Source organism: Pan troglodytes, chromosome 17 (genome assembly GCF_028858775.2).
Source record: "Pan troglodytes isolate AG18354 chromosome 17, NHGRI_mPanTro3-v2.0_pri, whole genome shotgun sequence".
Taxonomy (NCBI): domain Eukaryota; kingdom Metazoa; phylum Chordata; class Mammalia; order Primates; family Hominidae; genus Pan; species Pan troglodytes.
The window spans coordinates 72,879,913-72,906,399 of NC_072415.2; the positions used below are offsets into that span (position 1 = coordinate 72,879,913).

The window sequence follows — 26,487 nt, forward strand, 5'->3', positions numbered from 1 at the left end:
CTAGAAGGATTCACTGTCCTAGAATGTATATTCCTCATTTTTTCCTTTTTTGAAATAAGTTTTACCGTGTATCTATATTTTGCTTGTTTTTGATGTGTATAAAAGTGATAAATTGCTGCGGTCTTCTGTAATTGAATTTATTCACCTAATACAATGTTTCATAATAAGATTACATGTTACTTATGTGGTTTTCATTTCTCTATAATGTCTACTGTAAACATTCCACAATTTTCATAATTCCTTAAGTAATTTTCCTGCTGATGGACGTTTGGGTTGCTTTCAGTTTGTTGTTGTTATAAACAGTGCTGCTGCTATAGTCTCATGTTGATATGCCTCCTGGTATGCAAGTACCTTTTCTAAGACAGTAGTTTGCGAGTGGAGTTACTGTGCTGGAGGGACATTTGGTTATATGTAGGAATGTTTTGATGGTCAGATGATTGAACAGTGAACATTATCAGTTAATATAAGCATAAGTAATGCCATGGTAACACCCCTCTTTTCCCCCCAATCTTAGTGACTTGTCATAACAGTTATTTCTCGCATTGTCTGTTGTGGGTCAGTGGGGTTGGGGGGTGGGCGTTTCTTTTGTCACACAGTTGTTCAGGGACCCAGCCTGATGAAGTCTTGGCTCTTTTATACTTCCCTTTGTTGTTTTGGCAAGGGAAGAGGTAATTGGAGCATCATTCATGGGCCTTGTATGTTTGGATGCAGAAGTGACACATGCCACTTCTCTCTGTGGCTCATTGGCCAGAACTAGTCACATCACTCCACCTTAATTGCAAGGGGTCTGAGAAATGTGGAGTAGATAGAGTGATTGGTAAATAACATTATCTTTGCTGCAGGGGACACTCTTGGCATTTAAAGGCAGAGGCAGAGAGTTTAAAATATCGTGCAAAGTATTAGAGAGTTCTGCATAGGGGACAATGAAGAACTATTCAATCCACAATTCCTATAATGATCTCCTTGAGAAATACTACTGTTGGGTATACACTTTGGAGCTCGGTTACTGGGCTCTGGGACATACACACATCTACTTTCGCAAGATGATACCAAGTTGTTTTTCAGGGTCGATGTACCATTTTGCATTCACGTCAGTGTACAAGTGTTGTTTCTCCACATCTTCACCAACACTTTACTGACGTATAATTGACAACAGTAAACTGCACATTTCAATTTTATAACTGTACACTCCAGTTAACACAATTTGATAGCTGTATACCCCCATTAAACCATCATGGCAACCAAGATAGTGACCATGTTCATTATTCCCAGAAGTTTCCTCGTGTCCCTTTGTTCTCTTTTCCTCCCACCCTTTTATTTTCCTTTCCTCCCACCCTCTCCCACTCCTCTCCATCCCTAAGAAATCTTTTGCTTGATATCTGTCAATTTGTTTACACAGCATTTTTTAAAAAATCGTATTTTCTGTTTGGTTTATAGAAACACAGTTGGTTTTTGAGTATTGATCTTGAGTATTGATTTATCATCTTGCTAAATGTTCTGGTTTATTCTAATATGATGCCTGTAGGTTTTTTTGTTTACTGTATAGCTAATCATATAATATTCAAATGATGACAGGTTTCTTCCTTTTCTTTGTCTTACTGTTACGGGCAGGAAGATCTAGTACAGTGTTGAATAGAAACAGTAGATACTTATCAATGATCCTTTTTTTTTTTCTTTTTTTTTTTTTTGAGACAGAGTCTGTCTCTGTCACGCAGGCTGGAGTGCAGTGGTGCATTCTTGGTTCACTGCAACCTCTTTCTCCCGGGTTCAAGCCATTCTCCTGCCTCAGCCTCCCGAGTAGCTGGGACTACAGGCGCATGCCACCACACCCAGCTAATTTTTGTATTTTTAGTAGAGACTGGGTTTCATCATGTTGACCAGGCTGGTCTTCTGACCTCAGGTGACCCCCCTGCCTCGGCCTCCTAAAGTGCTGGGATTACAGGTGTGAGCCACCGCACCTGGCTCCTTATCAATGATCTTGAGAATGATATCTCATCATTAACACTGAAGTTTGCTTTAGATGTTTGATAAATACCCTTGGTCAGTTTAAGTGAGTTTTTATTTTCTGAGTTTGCTGAGAATTTTTATCCTTCATTTCAGCCTGAATGAAGTTACTAACAGCTTTTTCTGCAACTGTGGGGATAATAGTATGGGTGTCTTTAATCCGTTAATGTGATTAATGGTTTTATAGTTCTAATTACGTTAAACTGTCTTTCTTTATCTGAGGTAAATTCAACTGGTTCTTTTTTTTTTTTTTTTTTTTGAGGCGGAGTCTTGCTGTGTTGCCCAGGCTGGAGCACACTGGCACAATATCAGCTCACTGCATCCTCCACCTCCCGGGTTCTAGCGATTCTCCTGCCTCAGCCTCCTGAGTACCTGGGATTACAGGCATGCACCACCACGCCCGACTAATTTTTGTATTTTTAGTAGAAGTGGGGTTTCACCATGTTGGCCAGGCTGGTCTCAAACTCCTGACCTCAAATGATTCGCCTGCCTCAGCCTTCCAAAATATTGGGATTATAGGGGTGAGCCACCGTGCCCGGCCTTGTTCTTGATACATATATAGATTTTTAAATTACTGGGTTTTCTAAAATAAATAATTAATTAATTAAAAGGCTGGGAATGGTGGCTGATGCCTGTAATCCCAGCACTTGAGAGGCTGAGGCGGGTTGATCACGAGGTCAGGAGTTCAAGACCAGACTGGCCAAGATAGTGAAACCCTGTCTTTACTAAAAATACAAAAATTGGTGGCGCAGTGGCAGGCGCCTGTAATCCCAGTTACTTGGGAGGCTGAGGCAGGAGAATTGCTTGAACCTGGGAGGCAGAGGTTGCAGTGAGCTGAGATTGTGCCACTGCACTGCAGCCTGGGCAACAGAGCAAGACTCCATCTAAAAATAAATAAATAAATAAATAAATAAATAAATAAAAATTACTGGATTTTGATGCAACATTTTGTTCAAGATAAATCTTTATGACCGTGGTTACCTGTAAGTTTCCTTTCTGTTACTGTTCTCATGTGGGTCTTGGTTATACTATCCTCATAGAATGGGTTGTGGTGTTTTCCTTCATTTTTTTGTTTGCTGGATGAGTTTGCATGAGTTTGGATTGATCTATTTTTTGAAACTTTGGTAAAAGTTACCTGTAAAGCTATATGGGCCTGATTTTTTTTGAGACATTAAAAAAAATAAACTTCTATATTTTAAATGGTTATATAGGGGCCAGGCATGGCTCATGCCTATAATCCCAGCACTTTGGGAGGCCAAGGCTGTAATCCCATCTACTCAAGAGGTTGAGATAGGAGAATTGCTTGAACTCGGAAGGCGGAGTTTGCAGTGAGCTAAGATTGCACCACTGCACTCCAGCCTGGGCCAGGAGTGAAATTCCGTCTCAAAAAAAAAGTTATAGGACTATTCAATTTTTGTTTTGTTTTGTTAACACTGGATTTTACTCCATTGTCCAGGCTGGAGTGCAGTGGTATAGTTACTCCACACTATAGCCTTGACCTCCCCAGGCTTGGGCGATTTCCCCACTTTAGACTTCTGAGTAGCTATAGGACTACAAGGTGTGCGCTGCCACACCCCGCTAACTTTTGTTTTTCTGTTTTTTGTAGAGATAAGGTTTTGCCATGTTGCACAGGTTGATCTCCAACTCCTGGGCTCAAGCGATCTGTCCCTCTAGGTCTCCCGAAGTGCTGGGATTACAAGTGTGAGCCTGCACCTGGCTGATAGGACTATTTAGGCTTTTGGTTTTTCTTTATTTAGTAGTATTGTTAAAACATATTTTTTCTAAGAATTTGTCACAAAATTGTTCATAATATTCTCTTCTTAATCTCTGGCGAATCTGTAGCTGTGTCACCCTTTTTATTGTTAATTGTTAATATTATTTATAAGTGTCTCTGCTCTCTTTTTCTTGCCAGAGGGTGTATCCATTTTTCTTGCCAGAGTATTTATCAATTGTACTAGTTTTCTTGAAGAATCAGTATTTTGCTTTGTTAATGTTTTCTCTTACATATTTGGTTTTCATTTCACCAATTGCTAGTTTTTATCATAGCCTTCTTTCAATTTTGGATTTATTCAATTTGGAGGTTTGATTTTATTTTTTTCCTTCCAAGTTTTTTTTTTTTTTTGGAGACAGAGTCTTGCTCTGTCACCCAGGCTGGATCTCAGCTCACTGCAACCTCTGCCTCCTGGGTTTAAGCAATCCTCCCACCTCAGCCTCCCCAGTAGCTGGGACTACAGGCACCCACCACCGCTCCTAGCTGTAAGGTTTTTTTTGTATTTTTAGTAGAGAGGGGTTTTACCATGTTGACCAGGCTGGTCTCGAACTCCTGACCTCAGGTGATCCACCTGCCTTGGCCTCCCAAAGTGGTGGGATTACAGGCGTGAGCCACCACGCCCAGGCTTCCTTCCAAGTTCTTAAGGTGCATGCCGAGCAAATTCATGTTCTACCTTCTTTTCCAATATGACTATCAAAAGATACACGAGTTCAATTGAAAAAAATATATATATATATAAATTTCCCTTTGTATATCTTCTTTTATTGCAACATACAGATTTTGATATGTAGTTTTTCTAGAATTATTTAGTTCTAAGCGTTTTAAAATTTTGGTTGTAATTTCTCCTTGCACCTGTGAGTTGTTTAGAAGTTTGTTATTAAGTTTCCAAACATAGAAGTTTGTATAATGTTACTTTTGGTGTGTATTTTTCCCCTTGTGAAGAACTTACAAGGAGTGGAAATTTGATTTGACTGTATTTCACTGCATCATTAGGACTTGAAAGTTCTCATGGTAGGGTTTTATTACAGGTTAATTTCAGTTTAACAGTAATGTTTTCAATACTTATTTAATATGCTTGAAGACTTCTTAAGTAAAAATTCCTAAGTAAAATCTTAAGTAAAAATTCTAAGAGGAAGTAAGAACCCCAGCACCCTATTGTGAGGTTAGAAGAATAAGAAAGGGAGTCTGGACTAATTTTAAACAGAAAGAGGAGAATTTCACTGTGGTGGGGAAATATAGTAAAGATAAAACTCCCCTTTTTTTGGTTTCTTTGTAATTCAAATTGGGTGATCATATGCAGGAACTTAGTTCTCATTAATGAGTAACATATATAGGGAAACATGCAAATCCATGCAGGCTCCTTGATCAGAGGCATAGTTAGTGAAATACATCAGTGGTTCTGCTGTCTGACTTGTTTCTGCTTCTCTCTGTTTGCTTTTATAGGTAGAAGAAGTGAAAAAGCACCAACACTGTTTAGCATTTAGCTCCTCTGGACCCCAAAGCCAGACTTACTACATTTGCTTTGATACTTTCACAGAATACTTAAGGTGGCTGCGACAAGTCTCCAAGGTAAGCAAGCACTTAATCCAGGAATCCACTCAGCTTCTAGCTGGCTACAAAGTTCCTTTCTGCTTTAGCTGGGTCTAAAATATGGTTAGTTACACACACTTTTTTTTTCCTCCCCAGATACTGCCAGTGATTAGCAATTTTTAGTTTTTTAAAAACTAATTTTGCCTGAAAAGTGGCTTTTTAAAAATTGTTTTTTACTTGCCCAGTTTATACTTAAAAATAAATTGGTCTGTAAACAGGCATTACTATCTTAATGTTGTAGATAAAAAACATGAGATTGGGAATATTTGAGGGACTGACCCAGGCTAAGACAACTATAAAACCACAAAATACCCAGAGAATTGTTACAAATTTCCCTTCTTTCTCTGACTGTTTTTTCATATAAATAGTCTAATATTATACCATCTCCCCTTCACCTTTATTCTGCCTTTTCAGTGATTTAATTTTTTATCTTATTTTGGCCATTTTATATTCCTCTGATTTAATAAGATCACCATGTCCCATGAAATAATATATAGTACTTTTGGCCAGGCACACTGGCTCACTCCTGTAATCCCAGCACTTTGGAAGGCTGAGACAGGCAGATCACTTGAGTTCAGGAGTTTGAGACCAGCCTGGCCAAAATGGTGAAACCCCATCTCTACTGAAAATACAAAAAAATTAGCCAGGCATGATGGTACGCACCTGTAGTCCCAGATACTCGGGAGGCTGAGGCACGAAAATTGCGAACTGGGAAGGTGGAGGTTGCAATGAGCCGAGATTGCACCATTACACTACAGCCTTGGTGACAGAGTGAGACTCTGACTTAAAAAATATATATATATATGTATATATATAATATATAATTATATATAATATATATTTTATAATATATATATAATATCTAGTGCTTTTGTGTTTAATGTAAACCAGAATCACATTATAAATAAGACAAATAAATGCTGATATTTCAGGTAACCTGTGTAAGAATGTTTTTATATCTCATTTAGAGAATTAAGTGTAAAATAATGGGGTGGATTGCAGTCCTTAGTGCCTTGGTTTGGGTGTTGTTTTTGAAATGACAAAATCTCTCTAGGGTGCCAGGAGCATTACAATGGAATATGCTTTCATATTTTTGAATTGGTAATTTAACTTGTTATCCAAGTTCAGTGTGATTCAGATTGCTGTGTGATGTAATTATTTGTCAAGTGAATGAGTAAGGGAATAACTTTGGAAAACAGTTAAGAGAAAATTTGAGAACAGTATCTAGAAAATCATTTTGAAATACTGGCCACATTTGAATTACCAGGTAAAAACCATTGCCTGATGATGAGATATCATTTAGGAGAGTTGGTTTCTCTTCCTTTTAGAGAAGAAGCAATGGGTAGAGAGTTTCGGTTGACAGGGCTTAGAAAATTCTCTCAACCTAATAGACAAATGGAGGTTCTAAATGTGTAAGGCAGCACTCCTGCAGGAAAAAGTAGGGAAGAGGACCCTTGTCCTTCACATTCCCATGTAGAATTAATGTGATATTAGAAGTATACTTGTCTGGTTTTAAAATTATTCATATGTTTACAAATGTGAGGGGATGAGGAGATATTAAATACCATTGGGCTTTTATATTTATAATTTATCATTTTTATTGTGCTTTTGTATGTATTTATATCAAAGTGGTTTTATGGGTTGAAAGCAGTGAGTCAATTGCCTACGCTCTGCTTTATTCAGAATAAAATGCCTAACTGGGATCAAAGTGCAGCACATTTCTTTCTGTATAGAGATGTTGATATTTTAAATCAACTTTTAAATTATTAACTTTTTCTTTATTTTGGAATACTTTTATAATTACAGAGAAGTTGCAAAGATAGTACAGAGAGTTCTCAAACATAGTTTCCCAACCCCCTCACTCAGTTTAGCAGATGTATTACCACAATATATCTCTCAAGTATAAGAAACCATCATTAGTACATAACTCTGAACTAACCTGTGGAATTTATTTTTTTGTTTTTGTTTGAGACAGAGCCTTGCTGTGTCATCCAGGCTGGAGAGCAGTGGCACGATCTTGGGTCACTACAACCTCCGCCTCCTGGGTTCAAGCAATTCTCCTACCTCAGTCTCCTGAGTAGCTGAGATTAAAGGCATGTGCCCATGCCTGGCTAATTTTTGTATTTTTAGTAGAGATGGGGTTTCACTATGTTGGCCAGGCTGGTTTTGAACTCCTGACCTCAAGTGATCCGCCTGCCTTGACCTTTCAAAGTGCTGGGACTGTAGGTGTGAGCCACTGCGCCTGGCCTTTGTTTGGATTTCACTAGTTTTTCCATTGCCTTTTTTCTGTTTCAAGATCTAATTCAAGATACCACATTGCATTTGATTGTCGTGTCTCTTTTGTCTCCTCTAGTGTGTGACAGTTTTTCACTTTTCTGTTTTTCTCTCTCTTTTTTTTTTTTTTGAGATGGAGTCTCGCTCTGTCGCCCAGGCTGGAGTATAATGGGACGGTCTTGGCTCACTGCAACCTATGCCTCCTGGGTTCAAGCAATTCTCCCATCTCAGCCTACTGAGTAGCTTTGACTACAGGCACGTGCCACCATACCCGGCTAATTTTTTGTGTTTTTAGTAGAGACGGGGTTTCACTATGTTGGCAAGGCTAGTGTCCAACTCCTGACCTCATGATCCGCCTGCTTAGGCCTACCAAAGTGCTGGGATTACAGGTGTGAGCCACTGCACCTGGCTTACTTTTCTGTGTTTTTCATGACCTTGACAGTTTTGAGGAATACTGATGAGGTATTCCTCAAAAGTGCTGAAATGCCCTGCAGTTGTATGTAGACAGTAATTCACACACATTTACATATACAGCATACATTTTATACTTACAATAAGTGGAGCTGAGTATTTCCAAGAGGGCAGAGGGACTTTGATTTGATTATCTTAGATTACTGGTATTGACTACAACTAATTAGAATAAGACCTTCTTTCCTTTTAGAAAGGCTTTGATTAGAGAAGCTGTGTAGTGTTGGGGTCAAGAGTTTGAGTTTCAAAGTAAGGCAGGCATGGATTCCACCATTTCCTAGCCATGTGGCTATATCTAAGTTCCAAGTTTTAAACTTTTTCATCTAATAAGGGGAATAATAATAATAATAGTACTTACCTTTTAGGGCTTATTTGAGATATGCATATGATAGATTTATACTGGCACATAGTAAGTGAGTAGAACTAACTAACTCAATAAAATAATTTTATGATGGTCATCCTTGATGGGTCAAATAATATTTTAAAGTATTATCTATTTGTATGTGTATTTTCAGCAGATAAAGACACGGGTCTTAGTTTGTCTGAACAAGTTACCTTTTGCTGCTCTTAACAACCATGGCAGCCTTTTGGGGAAAGGATGGCAGACATTGGGGAAATGATTTCCTCCTGAGAAGTTGGGGTGGGGAACAGAGGGTGATACATTTTAGTAAATGCAGACTTTCTTTTTTTTTTTTTTTGAGATGGAGTCTTGCTCTGTCGCTGAGCCTGGAGTGCAGTAGTGTGATTTTAGCTCACTGCAACCTCCGTCTCCCGGGTTCAAGCAATTCTCCCACCTCAGCCTCCTGAGTAGCTGGGATTACAGGCGTGCGCCACCATGCCGGGCTAATTTTTTTGTATTTTTAGTAGAAACGGGATTTCACCATGTTGGCCAGGCTGGTCTTGAACTCCTGACCTCAGATGATCCGCCTGCCTCGGCCTCCCAAAGTGCTGGGATTACAGGCGTGAGCCACCGTGCCTGGCCTAGTAAATGCAGATTTTCAATACAGTACTTTTCCCTTCTCCAATTTTAAAAACCAGATATATATTTCAAAAATGTTTAGCAGTTACAGTTGGTGAATTAAGGACAAATGAATTGTAAAGGACTGATTAAAAGAGGTTAGATATTATAAAAGAAATGGGTGAAGGAACTCCCTGTTTGGGTTTGAATCCTATGTAAAACATGGCCACACCCTTCTTTAAGCATTATGTGTCGAGGATAATCTTTTGATAATGTCTTTTCCTTTTTAACCTAGCATCTAGGGAGAGTAGACTAGAATCTCGCTCCATTTGGGAATATATGCCTACAGGGAATTTGACATGGATAAGGCTGATTGTTACAAGCTCCTTCAGCTTCCAGTTTCCCCCTTCAATTGTCATCTGCTCTTCTTCCTATGTAGGTATTAGGAAGTTATATCATTTAGTAACACTCACTGTTACTATGGAAATGTTTAGTTTCTTTTCTTCATATTGAGAAACAAAACATTCTCAGAATGGATAGTCTTTACATCTTGATGTTTAGATAAGGATTCATTTTGATAAGGACCTAAAAGAAAAACAAACCAACAACAGAAACAAAAGTTTCTGATTATTAGTAACTGTCCCCACTCCAGAGTAGGAGGGCAAAAAAGAAACAAATTTCCATTATTTTAAAATTAAAATGAATTAAGGAAGTAATTTAAAAGGAAAGTTCTTTATTTTCAGTTTATTTTTCTGGATTTTCAGCTACAAGAGAAATGTTATTTTTTGTTCTAATTTGTTTCATTTGATTTTGGGAAAATTTATAGTTTATTAATCAGATGTGTTCTACCAAGATAGGCTTTTATATACTTATTATTTTTAAACTTTAGCACTTAATATTGCTTACCAAAATAATACCCAAGGCAGTCTCTTTAGAGTTTTTATTTTGGATGTGTATTAGTGGTAGACACTGTGGGAGAGCTCTTTTGGGAGGATTACTATATTGGTTGTAAATTCATTCCTAAAATATTAATGCACAGCATGCTGTAAAAATTGAGTAAACCTCCTATTATATACAGTGTAAAAAACGGCTCTGTTTGTTCAACATAGGTACATGTATCCAGCATGTTTTCAAAGTGGTTAGAGGGGCAGTGATGTGAAAAGGCTACGGCTAAGCTGAGGGAATAACAAGAACGTGCAGAAGAGCTCCTATCAGATATATGAGTAACTTGATGGAAATGCTGACCTGGATATCCATCTTGATGGTCCACTTTTTAAAGTGCATTCATTGTGGATATGTTGATTGATCCTGTGAATTCTTTTCAAAGTTAGGCTTTCATGTGAATCTGTAGCATGTCTTAGTTTTAATTTAAAAGTTTAGTGACTTCTGTAACACCATATCATTCTACTTTAAAGTCTGCTTCTTGGCCGGGCGTGGTGGCTCACATCTGTAATCCCAACACTGTGGGAGGCTGAGGCAGGCAGATCACCTGAGGTTAGGAGTTCAAGACCAGCCTGGCCAACATGGTCTCTACAAAAAATACAAAAATTAGCTGGGCATGATGGCGGGTGTCTGTAATCCCAGCTACTCAGGAGGCTGAGGCAGGAGAATCGCTTTTGAACCCAGGAGGCGAAGGTTGCACTGAGCCAAGATTGCGCCACTGCGCTCCAGCCTGGGCGACAGAGCAAGATTTCATCTCAAAAATAAATAAATAAATAAAATAAAAATAAAGTATTTTTCTTTATTCCATGGAAGATTAAAAGTGGATTCAGGTCAGTGACTTAGTGTTGTGTCCCTTTTTTTCTTACTCTTTATTACAGAAAATATCAAATATTCTGAAGTAGAGATAATTGTGTAGTAACCCCCACACACCTGTGACCTGGCTTCCACAGTTACCATCTCCTGGCCAGTGGGCTATCGGTATGCTCCCTTTCTCTCTGGATTATTACAAAGCAAACCCCAGACATTATTTCACTCACAACTATTTTCACATGTGTGTATAACTCTAGAAGATGAGGACTCTTCTTACAATTACTCTTTTTACAACACCATTATCTATGTGTGTGTGTTTTTTAAAGAATGGACAGTTCAGATAAAGATTAGAGGGTTGATTCAGGTACCTTATTCCTGAAATAGTGATGTAGCATGTGGTACTCAAGAAAATATGCAACACTTGTGGAAAAGGGCATATTGTGAGCTATGCTTTTAACTTTTTATTAGACAGATGGAATGCTCTCCAATATTGATTAGCTAGATGAAAATGAGAACAGTTTACTACATGGCACATTTCTAAGTTCAGCATTTTGAATCTGAATAGTAACATGACTGAATTGAAAGTGATGGAGCCCTGCAGTTAGGGACACGATGTCTAATCTTAGGCATTTTATCTTCAACATTGTCCCAGTTCTCTTGTGTAGGGAAAAGGAAAAGGCACAGCATGACCTCTTCCAAGGACCTCAAACCTGGCCAGTTTAGTTGGTTATAACATGGTGACGATGAAAACAGCATGGTAAATTCAGGCCTCCTGGAGGGCCATGAACCTGTCTACATGTCTCTTTCTCTGTGTTGATCAGTGGCTGACAGTTGCAGGTGACTGTGACTGTCACAGTCGTTATCTCTCCTGCTGTGTAGCTCTCAGTATTAACCATAGTGTTTAATTCTAGGCCATTGACTTGAGGGAAAAAGTCATTGCAGTGAACTTCTGGTTGCCGTGATTTGAGTGCACCCTAAACATGCACAGTGTAGGCAAATCAGAGCCACATTTCATGCTAAACGATCCCATGAAATGATGAGCAAACATCACCCTTTTAAAAAAGAGTAAGACACATGGTGAATCACAATTGAACTTCTGGTTTCATTTGCTTAAAAACAGTGTCTTACTGTCTAGATTTTACTCAAGGAATACTTAACTAATCAATTGAGTCAAATCATTCTAGTATAACAAGATTGAGGTTTCCAACATATCGATTTGTGTTATTAGGTGTAATTACAAGGAACCCTTTAATATGACTTAGACATCTTTTACCCATATTTTGCCTCTTAACTTGAAGTGTAGTTCAGGAAGTCTGCTGCCTTTTGTTAGCATGGTCTGCCACTTGTCCTTTAGGGATTGTGCTGTAGTTTGTAACTTTGAGGTTGTAATGATAAGAAGCTTTGCTATCAATACTGTTCTACTGAGGAGTCAAGGGCTTTTCTGGAAACCCTCAATTCACATTTAACACTCATTTTTTTGGATGAAGAATCAATGGCCCTTTGATCTAACAAGACTACCATAGAATCTAAATGGAATGAAGGGGCTGGGTGCAGTGGCTTACGCCTGTAATCCCAGCACTTTGGGAGGCCAAGGCAGGTCGATCACCTGAGTTCAAGACCAGCCTGGCCAAGAAGGTGAAACCCCGTCTCCACTAAAGATACAAAAAAAAATTAGCCAGGCATGGTGGCAGGTGCCTGTAATCCCAGCTACCTGGGAGGCTGAGGCAGGAGAATCGCTTGAACTCAGGAGGTAGAGGTTGCAGTGACCCAAGATGGTGCCATGCACTCCAGCCTGGGCAATGAGAGCAAAACTCCATCTCAAAAAAAAAAAAGATGATAATAAATGGAACTGTGAGTCTGAATGACATGAATCCTGAGAAGATTGCTGTTGTACCAATTCTGTAGTGACAAGAAAAGTTTGTGAGAAAAGTTTGGAAATTTAGTATATGAGTTAGTATATGAGATATTTGGGTATAGGAAGACTTCAAGGAGGCAGTGGGCAAGCTGAGTCTTTTAAGGATAAATAGGTGTTCACCATGAAGACAAGAAAAGTAAATTCATTTCAGGAAGGATAGGTCAAGTATGTGCAGAGGCAGTTTGCAAAGATATCCTGTAAAGATCATATCACACATGTCTGAGAAGTGTGAAAAAAAAAAAAAAGCTAAAGTAAATGAATGCTGGCCAGTAAGTTTCCTGCTAGTTCCATTTCATTTTCTTGTAGAAATATGACTGTAAGTTACCCAGTATTATAATTAACTTTCCAATATAGTAATGGATTTGTTATATAAAAAATTACATTATGGAATCTTTGTTACAGTTAGAAAGCAACAGTCTATGAAGTTAGAGAACTTAGAACTTCTTCTTTGAATTTAGGGAGAAGGTAACATTTTGGATTGTATTAAGTTTTTGTTACACATAAAATTAAGTTAGTAGAAAATAATAGAATGATCTCTTTACAGATATAATTATGCTTCATCTATACCTGTCTTATTTCCTCACTGCTAATCCCTTCTATTCCTTTTTTTTTTTTTTTTTTTCCTGTAGCGGCTCTTGTTTCTGAAATCCTAGTTAATATATTCCTGAAGAAGAGGTTTTCACTTCAATTCTAAAGTTGTTTCAGTTTAGAACTATTTAATTTTATTTTCTCTAAAGTTTTATAATCCAGTTTTAAACAAATGGCAAAGATACCTAGTTTGCTTATTGTCTCATAACAAAAGAAGCGTGTTTTTGTGAAGCAGTGCTCATTTGTATAATTAGACTATTACCATTTTAAATGCATCCCATGTACTTCCATCTTCCTTCCTCCTGTCTTCTCATCTCTTCCCCCTTCTTTCTCCAGCCGTGTTGGAATTAGCCGTTGTTGTTCTCACTGTCCAGCAAGGAGAGATGGGGAGAGGGAGGGAGGAAAGAGAGGACTCTTCTGTCTTTTCTTTGTGCCAGGCACTAGGCTCCATGTGGATTGCCAGGACCTCAGCAAATGAAAACGTGTTCCTCATGTGTTCTTGGTGGAACTCTGGAAAATTTTTCCCAGGAAACCTTAAAGAAGTTTGGTTGGGGTCTGTACTTCTGTTATTAGTACTTGCGGGTTTGATCTGTATAATGTTATCTTTAATAAAATAACTTCTAGGGCTCAAGGGAGGAACTTACAGCTGCATTTTAAAGTTGTAAAATGTTGTTTTAATATTGGTAAGGGCCCTTGTAAGGTAGTTGACAAGAAGCGAATATTAATATTAACTGCAGTTTTCTAAAATAATTGTGCTACCAGTTATTTGACATTTTCTTTGAAAGCATTCTTTAGTTTAACCTTGAATTCTAGTCTTCAACAACAAACGACTCTTAGTTCAGAGACTTAAGATTTGGAAAAGACCAGACTCTCACACCATCCCACTCATGTCCGTAGGCATTTCCAACATCTGTAGTGTCTGATGTGACAGTTTTTCCTTATAAGTGAGCTGAAGTCTGTTTCCTCTAGCTTTGACTCATTGACCTGAATTTTTCTATCAGGTAAAACGCAAGAAAATTCGACTCCCTTTCCTATTTAATAACCTCTCAATATTGTTGAGTTACCAGGATCTGTGCCCTTGCACTGCCCTGTCTGCTCCTTAGCAGTCTATTTTCAGCAGAAGTATCCCTGGCAATTCCAACAATTCCTTCTGTTGCTTGGTTCTCAGATACTTTATCTCATAGATTTTTTTCTGGGTGCTCTGATTTGTTGACATCCTTGCAGATCTCATCTGATCAGCACAGAGTATGTGACCGTTATTTTCCTTGCTTTAGACATTATGTCCAAAGTGAATTAGTTACCCATTTATTTGTGAGGTCAGCCCTAAAAGAAAATATTTTTGCTCTTTTCCTCCCTCAACTTGTTGACATATTTTCTAAACAATATAATTATTTACTGTACCAAATTGATGCTATAGTGACAACAATAATGCACATAGTAATAACTAACATTTTGGTAACTTTTACCATTTGGCAAGCACTGTTCAAGATACTTTGTAGTAGCCCTGTGAAGTAGGTGCTGATAACAATTCTATGAGGTTGGTTTTTTGTTGATTTTTTTTTTTTTTTTTTGAGACAGGGTCTCACTCTGTCGCTCAAGCTGCTGTGCAGTGGCATGATTACAGCTCACTGCAGGCTTTGACCTTCCAGGCTCAAGTGATCCTCCCACCTCAGCCTCCCGAGTAACTGGAACCACAGGCATGCGCCACCACTCCCAGCTAATTTTTGTATTTTTTATAGAGACGGGGTCTTGCCATGTTGCCCAGGCTGGCCTTGAGCTCCTGGGCTGAAGCAGTCCTCCCACCTTGGCCTCCCAAAGTACCGGGATGACAGGCACAAGCTACTGTGCCCAGCCTGTGGTTGATTTTTAATATCAGAAGATAATATGTCTTAGATATTATTATCCCCATTTTGCAGATGAGGGAACTGATATATAAAGCATTCAATTACTGCTTTATGCATTAAGTTCTACTACCTTACTCCTTTTACTTATTTGTACTTCCAGTGTTTTACAGTGGTTGGAAGGGACTGAAAACAAAGATTTAAATAATAACTAAGATTTACTGAAAATATCTCAATAAAATACTTTATATACAGAGTTGGCAGCAGAATCCAGGCAGCCCAGTACTATGACAAAAGGTAGTTTCTCAGGCAGTCTATTTATTGGAGTATGCTGCTAAAAGACACTTGAGCATAGTCACTCTACATTGCTCATTGATCTTCTTAAATGATGACCAAGAGTTAAGAAATCTGAGATGCTTTCTGAGTCATTCAAAGCAGACTGAACTGTTTTCAATGGTGAGGGAACTACTGTTGTCTGATTCTTTGCAAACTGGTCAAATATTGATATATCAGGAATTTAGCGTATATGATTAACCAGATATCTGTATCTGGTCATGTTATATTTTAAAGTTAAATTCTTTTAATCTGAGAGTTTAGCCCAATTTAAATATATATCTACCAGGCGGCCGGGCACGGTGGCTCATGCCTGTAATCCCACCACTTTGGGAAGCTGAGGCGGGTGGATCACCTGAGGTCAGGAGTTTGAGACCACCCTGGCCAACATGGTGAAACCCCATCTCTACTAAAAATACAAAAATTAGCCAGGCGTCGTGGCACATGCCTGTAATTCCAGCTACTCAGGAGGCTGAGGCAGGAGAGTTGTTTGAACCCGGGAGGCGAAGCCAAGATCGCACCATTGCACTCCAGCCTGGGTGATAGATTGAGATTCTGTCTCAAAAAAAAAAAAAAAAAAATCTACCAGGCATGGTGAATGGTGGTTCATGCCTGTAATCCCAACAGTTTGGGAGGCTGAGTGGGGAAGATCACTTGAGGCCAGGAGTTCAAGGCAAGCCTGGGCAACATAGCAAGGCCCTGTCTCTACAAAAAAAAATAAAAAAAAAATAAAAAAATAAAAATATATATATAGTTTAGTTCCCATTACGTACTTAGGATTTTTTGAGTCCCCAGTATTTTTAACCCAGAGTATTAAATTTTCTACACCTACTCCGAAGGGTTAAATTCTTCTACCCACTGGTCTAATTTATTATTTTATAAAGTAGGAAGTAGTGGAGCAATTGAAAAAACAATCTATGAACTCTGTATTAAACATACTGAACCTTGTATATTAGACTTGGAAATTAAACATCAATTTTTTTTTTTTTGTATTTAGAAACAAAACAGGCCGGGTGCGGTGGCTCACGCCTGTAATCCCAGCACTTTGGGAGGCCGAGGCAGGTGGATCACAAGGTCAGGAGTTTGAGACCAGCCTGGCCAACATGGTGAAACCCTGTCTCTACTAAAAATACAAAAATTAGCTGGGTGTGGTGGCAGGCGCCTGTAATCCCAGCTACTCAGGAGGCTGAGGCAGGAGAATTGCTTGAACTCAGAAGGTGGAGGTTGCAGTGAGCTGAGATTGTGCTACTGCAATCCCGGATGGGTGACGGAGCAAGACTCCATCTCGCGGGGGCGGGGGGGAAAACAAGTAGTTCATTTCCAGTAGTAGAACCACTTGAATAGTATTTGTATTATGTATTTTAATAGAAAGCTAGAATGTAAGTTTTTTTGTGGTTCATTTCTCCTTTGTCAAGGCGATGACACCTTTGGGGGAATGCTGCCATGACGTTCAGAAACATTCTCAGGTAGTAACATTTTAAAGAGATTGTTTATACATATTTTGCCAATAAGGAACTGAGGAAGGAACTCTGAGTTCAGATTTGATCTCCACCCAAGCTGAACTCTATTTTTTTGTTGTTACTGAGAAACACAATGGGGTTTGTGTGTGTGGAAGGGAGATAACTGTTAGAGTGACACTGGTGGCTCATGATTTTGGAAAGCTGTTAGTGACATCTCCTCTGACCCTATACTGTTGCTTCTGACTCCTAAAGAGTCCACATTTTCACTTTTGGCCGCATGATGAGCTCACTGGACAAGTGCAGCAGAAGTGCCTGTGAATACATGGCTCATTTTGTCAAGGGAGGGGACTGTGTCGGCACTGATGCTGTCGACGTGGAGCTCTGAGGATTGTTCTTGGCCCTGTGTGTGCTCTTATGGCACTGCTGCATCCTCTTTAGTGAATTACAGTTATTTAGATGTGTGTGTCCTCAAGAGGCTAAGCTTTTGGAGACAAAGACTGCAGCTCTCCACTACCTGGTATAGTTCCTGGTTCATAAAAGGCAAATAACAAATGTTTATTGAATGATTCACTCAGGTTAGCTTGATGGCCCCGCGCATGCTGCCTCCTCATCCCCATCCCCTCACCTCTGCTGGCAAAGAGAGCTGAGGATACCTTGGAGGATCTCTTGGTCTGGAGTTCTCTTGATTGGCTTTTTAAATATTGTTATAGCTTGGTCCTTGAACAGTGAGCCAGGGATTTTGTTTTGTTTTGTTTTCTTCCCCAGCCTGCAGTTGTTTCCATACTCTTATTTTTGGGTCTTTTAACTATATTTTAACAGGTACCTCATAGCCTATCATTTTAAAATCATAGATCCTACCTCTCCCACATGCTCTTGCCCTCACAGAATACCATCTCTCATATTTATTTATTTATTTTTGAGATGGAGTCTTGCTCTGTCGCCTAGGCTGGAGTGCAGTGGTGCGATCTTGGCTCACTGCAACCTCCGCCTCCCGGATTCAAGAGATTCTCTTGCCTCAGTCTCCTGAGTAGCTGGGATTACAGGTGTGCGCCACCACACCCGGCTAATATTTGTATTTTTAGTGGAGACAGGGTTTCATTATGTTGGTCAGACTGGTCTCAAAGTCCTGACCTCATGATCTGCCTGCCTCGGCCTCCCAAAGTGCTAGGATTACAGGCGTGAGCCACTGCGCCCAGCCCATCTCTCATTTTTAACCTATTGATGATAGCCTGTCTGGATTTTCCTGTTGTATTCATTGATTTGCTATGTCATTACCTCGAATCATTTTAAATGTTGTATAATTTGCGTAATCTTTTTTCTTTTCTTTTTTTTTTTGAGACAAGATCTCCCTCTGTTACCCATGCTGGAGGGCAGTGGCACAATCATAGTTCACTGCAGCCTCAAGCTTCTGGGCTCAAGGATTCCTCCCACCTCAGCCTCCCATGTAGCTAGGACTATAGGCACGTGCCACCACACCTGGCCAATTTTTAAATTTAATTTTGTAGAGATGGGGTCTTGCTGTGTTGTCTGGGCTGGCCTCAATCTCCTGGACTCAAGTGGTCCTCCCGCCTCAGCCTCCCAAAGTGTAGAAATTACAGGCATGAGTCACTGTGCCTGGCCCATATTTTATTGCTTATATATCTTTTTCCATCTCATTTAACCATTTAAGAAAAAGAAATGGTGAGATTCTGAAATTCCAGGTAGAATTTCATAAGTATAAAACTGGTAGCTTTGATATGCTTTTATTGGAACATTATGAAGATATATGATGTAATTATTTTTTATTTATTTATTTATTTATTTATTTATTTATTTATTTATTTATTTTTTGAGATGGAGTCTCACTGTGTCACCCTGGCTGGAGTGCAGTGGCCCAGTCTCGGCTCACTGCAAGCTCCGCCTCCTGGGTTCATGCCATTCTCCTGCCTCAGCCTCCCGAGTAGCTGGGACTACAGGCGCCTGCCGCCACGCCCGGCTAATTTTTTGTATTTTTAGTAGAGACGGGGTTTCACTGTGTTAGCCAGGATGGTCTCGATCTCCTGACATCGTGATCCGCCCGCCTCGGCCTTCCAAAGTGCTGGGATTACAGGCGTGAGCCACCATGCCCGGCAGGTTGACAGCAGTCTTTCACTTCACACAAGCAAAATTATTTGTGGTATTTCAGCTGCTTTGACCAAGCCTTTTAGTCATTCTGGTTAATTTTGAGCATCCCATGCACATAAGAAGGATAAATACAACTTTACTAAAGTATAGAGGGGGCAAAATCATCACATTAATGTTACTGTGAACTTTCCCTTGCCTGTGAAAGACGATTATCCACTAACTGAACCAAGAAGAGTAATGGGAATGATGCAGAGTACTGTCCTCTTGCAAGGGAAGATGAGAATTTTGAAAGTGTGGCAGGGATAGGGTAAGGATAGGACAGATAGATTGGTTTACAAATGCAACCCAGCTACACTCAGAGGAGGGACGTTTTTGTCATAAGGGTCCTAATAATAGGCAAAGAAATGACTTAGGAAAGTGTCAAGCTGAGTTATATGTTAGAAATATGTGGCCACCCATTGAGTCATCTGAAAATTTTGTTGTTCACATTAGCATTTTTTATAGTGCAGTGTTCTTTAGAGGAAATATTTTGAGGACCAAATGAACCCTCTTTCCCTTATGTATATTTACAAGTCATTTGGGAAAAAAAGAGACCACCTGAGCAGGTAGTTGGAAATTATGTTCATTTCGATGTATCTCTCAGGGTGTGTCCATCATGGTAGAAAAGTCCCATTTAATTTACTAACTCAATTAGCCTTAATTTTTTTTTCTTTTTTCTTTTTCTTTTTGTTCTTGTTTCGTTTTGTTTTTGAGATGGAGTCTCGCTGTTGTTGCCCAGGCTGGAGTGTGGTGGCGCAATCTTGGCTCCCTGCAACCTCTGCCTCTTGGGTTCAAGCGATTCTCCTACCTCAGCCTCCTGAGTAGCTGGGATTACAGGTGCCCACCACCCCACCCAGCTAATTTTTGTATTTTCAGTAGAGATGGAGTTTCCCCATGTTGGCCAGGCTGGTCTCAAACTCCTGACCTCAGGTGATCTGCCCCCATCGGCCCCACAAATCTGGGATTACAGGCGTGAGCCTCTGCCCCCAGCCTGTTATTTGTTAATACAGACTAAAACTGACTTTCTATGCCACAGTTACCTTCAACTGATCACAACTTGAATCTCTTCATTTGTAGTTCATTGATGGTCTGGCTAATTGCAGTTTATCCTTATAACTGCTCAACGACGAGAGCATTGGCTTACATCGTAGTCTTTTTTGTTTTATAGACTTTTATTGCTTGCAGTGGTAGACATTGCTGTGGGGATACTTGGTCTACAGAGCCTCTCCTGATTTTTTAAAATGAATAAAATGGTACTACTGCAGCAACTTGTTAAGGTGATCAGGGCAGGTCTATTAGTCTATAAGACAGGACTTAGTCTATTTTAGAGATAAGGAAACTTGAAGGACAGGTAAGCGAAGTGACTTATTCAAAGTCACGTTGCTAGTAAGTAGAACTGTTCCTACCTACCCCACATACTGTTAAGCTGGTGCCCTTTCTCCTGTATGTCAAGTTGTGTGGACCTCACCTTTGTGCCTTCAACTATCTTGTCTGTGGTTATTAGTACAGTAGCTTTTGCCAAAAGGAATTTATATTCTGAGATCGTTTAGAAGCTTTCTGTAACAGAGATTTGAGGCACTTTCTATATATGCCTGTTTCACTTCCCAAATATCTATAACCTCTTATACTTTTCCTGTAACCTTTAAAATTTTGATTAGGTGCTCACTGGATGACATCACTGTTGCCCAGCTGGATAAGTTGTGTGGGATTGGAGTGGGCAGAGCCTATGATGTCAAGGAATAATGCCCCATGGGGATTCACCCCTCCTCGGAAATCTGTATTTGGTCAGCAGATGGTCTCTACTGCTTCTCCCCAGGAGGACTCACTGTCTCTGACCACCTTGTCTTCATTTCTAAGGCTTAAACATATCCTGAGGAGTACATCTAATTTTCTTTGCTGTAGTTATGTTATTTTATGATGGGGATTAGAGGAGCCTCCCTTCTGGTGAGATCCAGGTCTTGACCTGATGGCATAGAGTTAATAGTACTGGCTCTTGTTCAAACTCTGATCCTGCTACTTTTTTTTTTCTTTTTTTTTTTTTGAGACGAAGTTTCGCTCTTGTCACCCAGGGTGGAGTGTGATGGCTCAATCTTGGTTCACTGCAGTCTCCGCCTCCCAGGTTCAAGTGATTCTCCTGCCTCAGCCTCCTGAGTAGCTGGAATTACAGGCACCCACCACCACGCCTGGTTAATTTTTGTATTTTTAGTAGAGAAGGGGTTTCACCATGTTGACCAGGCTGGTCTCAAACTCCCGACCTCAAATGAGCCACCCACCTTGGCCTCCCATAGTGTTGGGATTACAGGCATGAGCCCCTACACCCAGCCTGATCCTGCTGCTTTTTAAACTAAATGGCCTTGGGCGCACACTCTGTGACTCAGTTTAATCTTTATCTTTGAAACAGGGGTAAGTTCTTATTGCACAGGGTTGTTGTGAAGATTAAGCTAAATATTGTATCTTAAGCTCTTGGAAGAGTGCCTATCACAAAGAAGGCACTACTTAAATGTTAACTATTATTATTGTTACTTGGAAAAGGAAAACGCTAGAATAATAAAGGCTACTTGCTCTGAGGTGTGCACATGTGGTTTTTTGATTAATTTTTTTTTATGTATGTAGGTCTTTCTTATTTCAGGCAGGATCTCAGTTTTAATAGCTGCTGTGTAGGTGGGTCACAGTTTCTTTGGATAGCCCAGCTGGTAGTTTTCTCATTTGGAAATCAAGCCATACCTTCTAAGTAGAGTGCTTTCCTGGTTCTTAACTCTTTGTGATAGAGCCCTGATGTGCCCAGGTTGCTCTGAGTAGAAGCACTTAAATCTCCCATTCTGTTGCAGCTTATGGGACTGGGCAGTGGTGTAGCTAATGGTAGCTTTTGTGGTCACCTATGCAGCTCACTGCCTAGTGGCCATATTAACATGTTGAATTTATGTTCTCACGATAGACATTCCTAGTTCTACATAGCTCACACAGGACTGCCCTTGCTTGTAGCCTCGTTAATGTGGTTTCCTCCTCCTTGTTTCCAGCAGAAACAGCTTACGGTCTAGAAGGAGGAAAGGAAGCCAATACAACTTGATGTTAAATCATTTTCTCTTAGTTGTCCAAAGGGAGTATTTAGTGGGATGCTTCATTTGAAATGGAATTTGTCTTCTTCAAAGTGGTTGCCAAATGAAAGGATGCACTAGATGCAGAGGCCGCCTGGTGAGAAAGGAGGAGGTATAAGGTCGTCTTCTGGCCATTCTTCCAGCAAGATGTTTTGAGGGTCCTCCCAAGTACTCAACGTGGGGTTATATCGTGAAGAAAATAGAAAAATCCTTTCCTTTATGGAGCTTACAATCCAGAGACAAAGAATGAGAAAAAATAAGAAAATTCCATGGTACAGTAGGCCCTCCTTACTGCGAGTTTCCCATTTTCAGATTCAACTAACTGTGGATCAAAACCTGCCAACACGGAGGGCTGAGTGTACTATGGCATTTTATGTCAGGGACTTGAGCATCCGTGGATTTTGATACCTGCTGGGGTCCAGGAGCTAATCCCCAGTGGATATGGAGCGCCGACCATATGTTGGTGATCACCTCACACTTCTCAGAACCTTTCCACACATCCCATTTCACTCACCTTAAAAGCCAGAGTCCTTACAAGGCCTGAAGGTCCCACAGGATCTGCTGCTTACCCCATATCCCCTGCCCCTTTACCTTCTGACCTCATTGCCAGTCACTGTCTCCTTATTAGTGTTCTCAAGTCCCTCGGACATGCCAAGTGTGCTCCTTTTACAAATTTGAGACAGGGTCTGGCTTTATTGCCCAGGCTAGAGTGCAGTGGTGTGATCAAAGCTCACTGCAACCTCGACCTTCTGGGCTCAAGTGGTCCGTCCACCTCAGCCTCCCAAGTAGCTGGAACTATAGGCACACACCACCACGCCCAGCTAATTAAAAAAATTTTTTATTAGTAGAGTTGGTGGTCTCACTATGTTGCCCAGGCTGATCTCGAACTTCTGGGCTCAAACAGTCCTCCCACCCCAGCCTCCCAAAGTGCTGGGATTACAGGCATGAGCCACCATGCCTAGCTAAGGCATGCTTCTCTAAGGGTCCTAACTCTGGGTGCTTCCTCTGCCTGGCAGCATCTTCTTCCAGATAAATCCTATCAGCCAACTTCTCCTGTTTTTCCTTTCTAAATGTGGTCTTTTCAGTGGGGACCACTCTCACTAACCTATTTAAATTACAATCCACCACCTTCCCAGCAGTCTTGACCCCCTTTCTCAAGCTGTTTTTTTTTTCCCTGTAGTGCTTACCAATTTTTTTTAACATATAATTTATTTATTTGTAAAGAAAGCTTAATAGGGGAGGGATCTTCATTTTGTTTTCTGAAGTATATTAAGGGCTCACCTAGAACAGTAATTGGCACCTCTAGTAGATATTCAGTAAACATGTTGAATGAATGAAAATGAAAAGTACAATGGAAAAAATAAAGAAGGGTTGCATTAGTTTCCTGTGGCTGCTGTAACATATTAGCAAACCCTTGGTGGCTTAAAACAATAGAAATTTATGATCTCACGGTATATATTGCACATATAACTATTCATCCATCTAATATATGGAGGTGTGTGTGTGTTGTATTAAAAATTGTTTTCATAAATGGAATGTGTCATGCTGCAGTTTGCATTTGTATCAAGTCAGATTGATACATATGGATCTAGTTCCTTCATTTTAACTGCAGCTCTAAGCAGCTGGTTCTCTTTCTCTCCTGGTTTCAGAATATGTAAATCCCAGAGAAGTCCTCTGATTAACCTAGCTTGGGTCCCATGCTAGCACCTGTTGGATCAGTCTGTGGCTTCAGCAGATAGGACACTCAGATTGCTCAGACCTGGAGTGCATGCTTACCCACGAATCCAGAGCATCTGGGTACTTTGCAGTTCCCCTTAGGATCATGAGTTTGAAGGAGAAAGGATTTGGGGCAAAAAACACAGATTTCTACTGAGGCTTCAAGTTTGGGCTTGGACATTCATCCTCTGGGAATCCTTTTCTGACCCCTGGGATTCTGTTCTGTGTCCTTGCACTTCCTATTCTTGTAACAGTTATCATGTAGTATCTTAATTACCCTCTCCTCTTGATGTGTACTCATTCAGGGTAGAGACTGTGTCTGTCTTGTTTTCCTTTTGTGTCTCAGGAAATAAAAGGCCTGCCACACACCATTAAGTAGATTCTCAACACATATTTTTGAATGAATGATTCCACTAGCTAGCAGAGGTTTCAAACTCACTTTCTATAAACAGGTTCCCATCCACTTCCTATGAATGCCATAGGAATCCTGTGTGGCGTGGTGCTTTTGCACCTACTTTCAGGCCCATTAACATTCTATCTCTTTTTACATCTTTCTTTATATGAGTGGTTTGACCCTGTTTGGAAGTTTCTTTTTCTTATTTAATGGTGAAAATTCACAGAAAGATAAAATTGGTAAAATGCAAACTCAGACTTTCTTGGTAAAGTCTTTAGAGATAAGTCCTGCCCAGCCTTTCTCACCCCAGTATACCCTAAGCTTTCATGTGTGCACAGTAGTTTCTCCTAAGCTCAAATATTCCATCAGCAGAACCTTTTTTTTTTTTTTTGAGACACAGCCTCTCTCTGTTGCCCAGGCTGGAGTGCAATGGCACGATCTCAGCTCACTGCAACCTCTGCCTCGTGGGTTCAAGCAATTCTGCTGACTCAGCCTCCCGAGTAGCCGGGATTACAGGCACCCACCACTACACCCAGCTAATTTTTGTATTTTTAGTAGAGTCGGGGTTTCACCATATTGGCCAGGCTGGTCTGGAACTTCTGACCTCAAATGATCCACCTGCCTTGGCCTCCCAAAGTGCTGGGATTACAGATGTGAGCCACCATACCTGATCTAGCAGAACATATCTTAGGCAGATTTACTTCTGGATACTTTTAGCATCAGGAGAGTATGAATTTTAGTGGATATAAAATGTGAATGAAGCTGGGTGTGGTGGCTCATGCCTGTAATCCAGCACTTCGGGAGGCTGACGTGAGAGGATCAACCTAGCCTAGTAGTTTGAGACCATCCTGGGCAACATGGCAAGACCTTGCCCCTACTTTATTATTTAAAAATATTTTTTTTAATAAAAAATAAAATGTGAATGATTTGATTTGGAAGTGGTAGTGTTAGTAGTAGTACTAGTAATAGTAATAGCAGTTAACATTTATTGAGTGCTTTTTCTGTGCCAGGCATGTAGAAGTAGGTACCATCTTTATACGTGTTATACAGATGAGAAAACTGGATCTTAGATCAGTGATCTATTCAAGTTATCTCAGCTCCTGAGTGGTGGTGCTGGGCTATGAATCTGGACACTGAACTCAGAACCATACACCTAAGGACTACGTTCTACTGCCTTGTGTAATTAGGAACAGAAACCTGGGGTTTGGTAAAAGAAAAGGAGATCAGACTGATCACAGAGAAGCAGTGAAGTTTCTGCCCTAAAGCTTTGGTAAAGATAAATAGGGAGAATTAACCAAAGTTTTAGAACTATACTCCCATTGCCTCTGTGAGGAGAGAAAACCAAGATGTGTGGAGGTGGGGCTGAAGCCATGTGCTTTAGCATAAATTGGCACTGTGTTACCTACAATATTGGGAAGAGCATTTGAGAAATACAGGGTGGTCAGTGCGTTTTCTGCTTCCCACATAAAAGTTGGTCTTTAGCCCTGAGATCCTGGCCGTGGGAGGAGTCATTTAACCAGGAAGGCATTGAACATCTGGATAAATATTTAGACATAAAATAAGTTTTACATAAAATACTTACATGAAGCAAAGCACAATGAATTTGTAAACATTTCACTGAAACTGGGAGAGGCAGCCTGAAAAGTTTGTAGCAGACAGGCAATGGAATCTGATTCTACTATACCATTAATTGAAGATGTGTACAAGGTCAGTGTAAAGGTCTTGGTCTTTTTCTTTATTTGTGCTATTTTAAATCAGTATATACAATGGCTTTTATATGTTCAGTTTAGATCTTAGTATCTGTCTCTTGACCATGTATTTACTCGATAGCTCTGAATTCTCTTTCTGTCGGAGAGAATTATTCCTTATGTTTTCAGGAATAAAACTCCTGCATTGGAGGAGATTACTGATATCACTAAACCTGATGGAATAATCTATGTTCTTTCCAGCCTGTCTCCTATGCTAGGTTACTGTACATACCCTCCAGGCAGGGACATTTTCCTGCTTTTATAAAGTACTTGGCTCAAATACTAAGTACAGACATGCATCACTTAATGACAGGGATATATCTTGAGAAATGTGTTGTTAGGCAGTTTCTTCATGGTGCAAACATCAGTGTGTACTTACACAAACCTAGATGGTGTTAGCCAACTACACACCTAGGCTATTGCTCCTAGGTTACAAAC

The 26,487-nt window shown here is 40.1% G+C and overlaps 1 protein-coding gene across 2 annotated transcripts in view; it reads left to right on the forward strand.

Moving 5' to 3' along the window:
* Window positions 1-26,487, forward strand: part of PHLPP1 (PH domain and leucine rich repeat protein phosphatase 1) — a 253,822-nt gene that overhangs the window by 118,176 nt on the left and 109,159 nt on the right. For both annotated transcript variants that reach the window (XM_523952.7, XM_016933837.4), the window contains exon 3: window positions 5,219-5,344. In XM_523952.7, the coding sequence (XP_523952.5) occupies window positions 5,219-5,344 (126 nt within the window). The remainder of the gene's footprint in view (window positions 1-5,218; window positions 5,345-26,487) is intronic.